Below are 3,781 nucleotides of genomic sequence, written 5' to 3'. Positions count from 1 at the left end.
TTTTATTTCTAAGCATGTGTAACTTATTACTACAATTCTCTACAAAGAAAACTATTTTTTTAAATTGGAAAACATTATGAGACAATTCACTAGTTGTTTCAAGGTTATGTTATTATCTGGGCAACGGTTTTCATGTGTAAACAGTTCAGAAGTCAAAGATGCTGTTTCTTGTCTTTCTTTCATGTAAGTTATTTAAAATTTTAATTATTTTTCATTCTATTTACTGCAAAGTTCCTTTAAGTCCACCAAGAAACTTGAGAATCTCCAATGTTGGCTCTAACAGTGCTCGATTAACCTGGGAACCAACTTCAAGAAATATCAATGGTTATCGAATTGTGTATAACAATGCAGATGGGACTGAAATCAATGAGGTAAGTTGTGGAACATGATGTATGTTTGTCAGGTGGTTGTGCATTAGTTATTTTTGGCTGCATAATCAGTCATCCCAAAGCCTAGTGGCTTAAAACAGCACTAATTATTTATTTTTCTCTCATAGTTTCTGTGGGTCAGGAGTTGGGGTTTGAATGTGCAGTTCTTACTAGGGGTCCCTCATGAGGTCTGGGAAAACTGGAGCAGCTGGAAGCTGGCACAGATCTTTTTGTCTCTAAGTAGACTCTTCACGTGATGCTTCCAGCATACAGCTTCAGGGGAGTTGGCTGAGGCATCCCACAACACATTCAAAGAGAGAGGGAGCTAAGTGCAAATTGTTTCACCTTTAATGACCTTGCTTCAGAAGTCACGTGATATCACCTATGCCACGCTCCATTGGTAGAGATGTCACAAGCCCCTGCCCAGATTCAAGGTGGGGACACAGATCCCACCTGTGTGGGAGGCATGTCAGTCACATGATAAGAGTAGCATATAGGATGAAAGATAGACATTGATGTGACCATCTTTGGCAAATACAATATGTCACAGGGGATGGGGGTGGGAGGTATGTATCTTCATAGAAGTATCAAACTAGAATTAATGTCAATATTATCCAGTTTATCCCTCTGCTTTTGTATAAACTGGCGTCTGAAAGACCCTAATTAAATAAGCCTAAATTATCAAGCCTATTTTATTTATTAAAAAATAAAGAATTGAAGTTTTGTGCAGGAAGCTGATTTAAAATAATGGAACTTATTAAAACCCGTATCTTGCATGCAGTGACTAATTCTTTCAGAAATTCTTTCCTTGGAAATATGTTTTAGCAAGATAACAAGGTTATGTTAACTTTATTTTTTCCTTATCTTGGTTCAGGAAGCTGAAACAAAGTGGGAAGTATGTTGGATTGCATCATTTCTATTTTCTGACCAAATAAAGCAAGTATTTTCATATGCAGGGACCAACTTTTTCCTACAATTAAATCCAAGCAATGTTTTACAGAATGCGCCCTCATAAGGGACGTTGTGTTATGGATGAACGATAAGAGCACATTTGCTAATGTAAAGAAAAACTGTTCATCATCTTTCATTAAATCTTCACAGATCCTGAGGGTAAATACTTCTGACGAGTCTGGGGTCATTTGGATGAGTTGCTATGTTTTTGGAGACAGTAGCCTAGAAGAGTAAAAAGATAGAAATAAAAACCACTGACCTATAGGTGTCTCTTTGTCAACAGTAATAAATAAACTACTTTCCCAAGGGTTGCAAATTCAGCAGTGTAGGAGGATCAGGCACATACTATAAATGAAGCGTGCCATGAAAGGTGTAGAACTGACACACTTTCAAAGAAATACACTCTCACTTGTTTTTCTTGAAACATGAGGCTAACTTATGCTATATTTCATATTCCCATTTTGGGACACGGATAAAGAAGAAATTCTCTACTAAAAGAAAAACAACATTTCAAGACCAGTGAAAAATGACAATGGACAATCAGCTTCAGTCACAGGGACACTAGGATGTGGTGGAGACTGATGCGATGGGGAGTTTGTGTCTCTTCAAGACACAGCCGGTCTCAGCTCCTGCAGACTGCTGCTGCATAGAAATACAGGAGGGGTCAGCCAGATCTTGGGACTCTTGAAGAGATACCAGGGAGTTTTATTTTTATATGAAACTCACCAATTTAAAAATGTTGACTCGTTGAACAACAGAATTAACACAGGAACTATATTCACCAATAAAAATTTGTTCATTGCAGAGCATCCTCGTTTGGTAATTTAATACAACAAAAATAAACTTTTCATATATATCAGTTATATTTATAAACATAATTATATAATAAAAATTATAACTGTTGTCTTAGTCTGTGCAGCTATCTATAACAGAATACCTTACACTGGGTAACTTATAAACAACAGAAAATTATTGTTCATAGTTCTGGAGGCTAAGGAGTCTAAGATCAAAGCACCAGCAGATTCCATGTCTGCTGAAGGGCCATTCTACATAGATGGCACCTGGTAGCTGTATCCTCACATGATGGAAGGGGCAGATAAGCTCCCACGGGTCTCTCTTATAAGGACACTGATCCCCCATGACCTAATCTCCTCTCAAAGGCCCCACCTCCTAATACTATTGCATTGGGGGGATTAGGTATCAACCTATGAATTTTGAAGGCCGGGGGGACATAAACACTTAGACTATAGCAGCTGCTGTGGCCTATTCTTGTATTTTGTGCTATTTGCCTTTGCAAAGATTGGCCCCAGACTAATGTATTTGTTGAGAATGTATGTGTGCTTTTTCGTAGCATTTTTCAATCTTGAGGATGCCTTTAACATTTGCTATTTCTAATTTGTATTGTTCTGGGAAATTAGAAAACTATGTTTGCTAACACTAAATTTAAAATATGAATAAATGAGCAATGAATAAAAATCTGAGAAAATTTTATTTTAGTAAAATGCATAAACCATTCCTGGATTTTAGAACATGACTGGTGTGTTAGTGTGTGGGCAGAGGGTGGCTCTTAATACTTAATTCTTAGCCATGCAGCTAAGACTTGTGGTGCTGGACAAGGGTCTTTTATTTAAGTGAAGTGTTACTTTACTTAATTTTGGAATATATGATTTTGAGGGTGAATATTTCTATCAGATTTTGCTTTACCTTCTATGAATTTAAACTTCTACTTATAGATAATGTAATAATTGGGTTTTTAGGAAATCCCCCAAAACATTCTGGAATGAACGTTAAAATGCTCCAACTAAAATCTACTTAGTTTATAAGATGTAATTGACTGTAAAAGCTTTTGTTTTATGCTCAATTAATATTTATCTGCTTTACTTCCTCTTCCTCCCACCTTCTCTACTTGACTTCCTCTTCTTCCCTTTGTACCTTTTCCGCATTACCCATCTCTCCAACTTTTTGGAGACCAAGGAAGAAAAATAAAACAAGGCACTTAAACAAATGTCTTGCTAATGATGATGGCAGTTAACACTGTTGAGTGCTTACGGTGAGCCAGGGACTGTTCTGAGCACTCTACAGAGACTACCTCCTGCAGTCCCAACCAAATGCTGGCAAAGCGTGACTTGTCAAACTAAGGACAGAAGCCATCTCAGATAGCATTTGTTGTGAAAGGATTTGGCAAGTTTACAGACATGGTGGAGGTTTCAGTGCTGCTATTTGAGTTTTTTTTTTTTGTCTTTTTCTGTGTCCGGCAACGGATCACAACCGTCAGTGTTGCCCCCGTACCGGACCGGGGACCGGCTATGGGATCGCAGCCCTCGGTGTTGCTCCCACGCCTCGCTCAACCAGTGAGCGGGAACCGGTCTGTATGTGGGATCCGAACCCTCGGGCGGGAGCGCCGCTGTGCTTCCCAAGCGGCGCACTTATCCAGTGCGCCACCGGGCCGGTCCGCTATTTGA

At 38.8% G+C, this 3,781-nt stretch overlaps 1 protein-coding gene across 1 annotated transcript in view; it reads left to right on the top strand.

Annotated features, from left to right (window-relative positions):
- Positions 1-3,781, top strand: part of COL14A1 (collagen, type XIV, alpha 1) — a 165,143-nt gene that overhangs the window by 23,365 nt on the left and 137,997 nt on the right. Inside the window, exon 9 of the mRNA XM_008579625.1 lies at positions 232-371. Within this exon, the coding sequence (XP_008577847.1) occupies positions 232-371 (140 nt within the window). The remainder of the gene's footprint in view (positions 1-231; positions 372-3,781) is intronic.

The sequence above is a fragment of the Galeopterus variegatus genome, unplaced genomic scaffold (genome assembly GCF_000696425.1).
Source record: "Galeopterus variegatus unplaced genomic scaffold, G_variegatus-3.0.2 Scaffold1931, whole genome shotgun sequence".
Taxonomy (NCBI): Eukaryota; Metazoa; Chordata; class Mammalia; order Dermoptera; family Cynocephalidae; genus Galeopterus; species Galeopterus variegatus.
The sequence above is the reverse complement of the archived record's forward strand: the minus strand, read 5'-3'. Positions and strand labels throughout refer to the sequence as shown.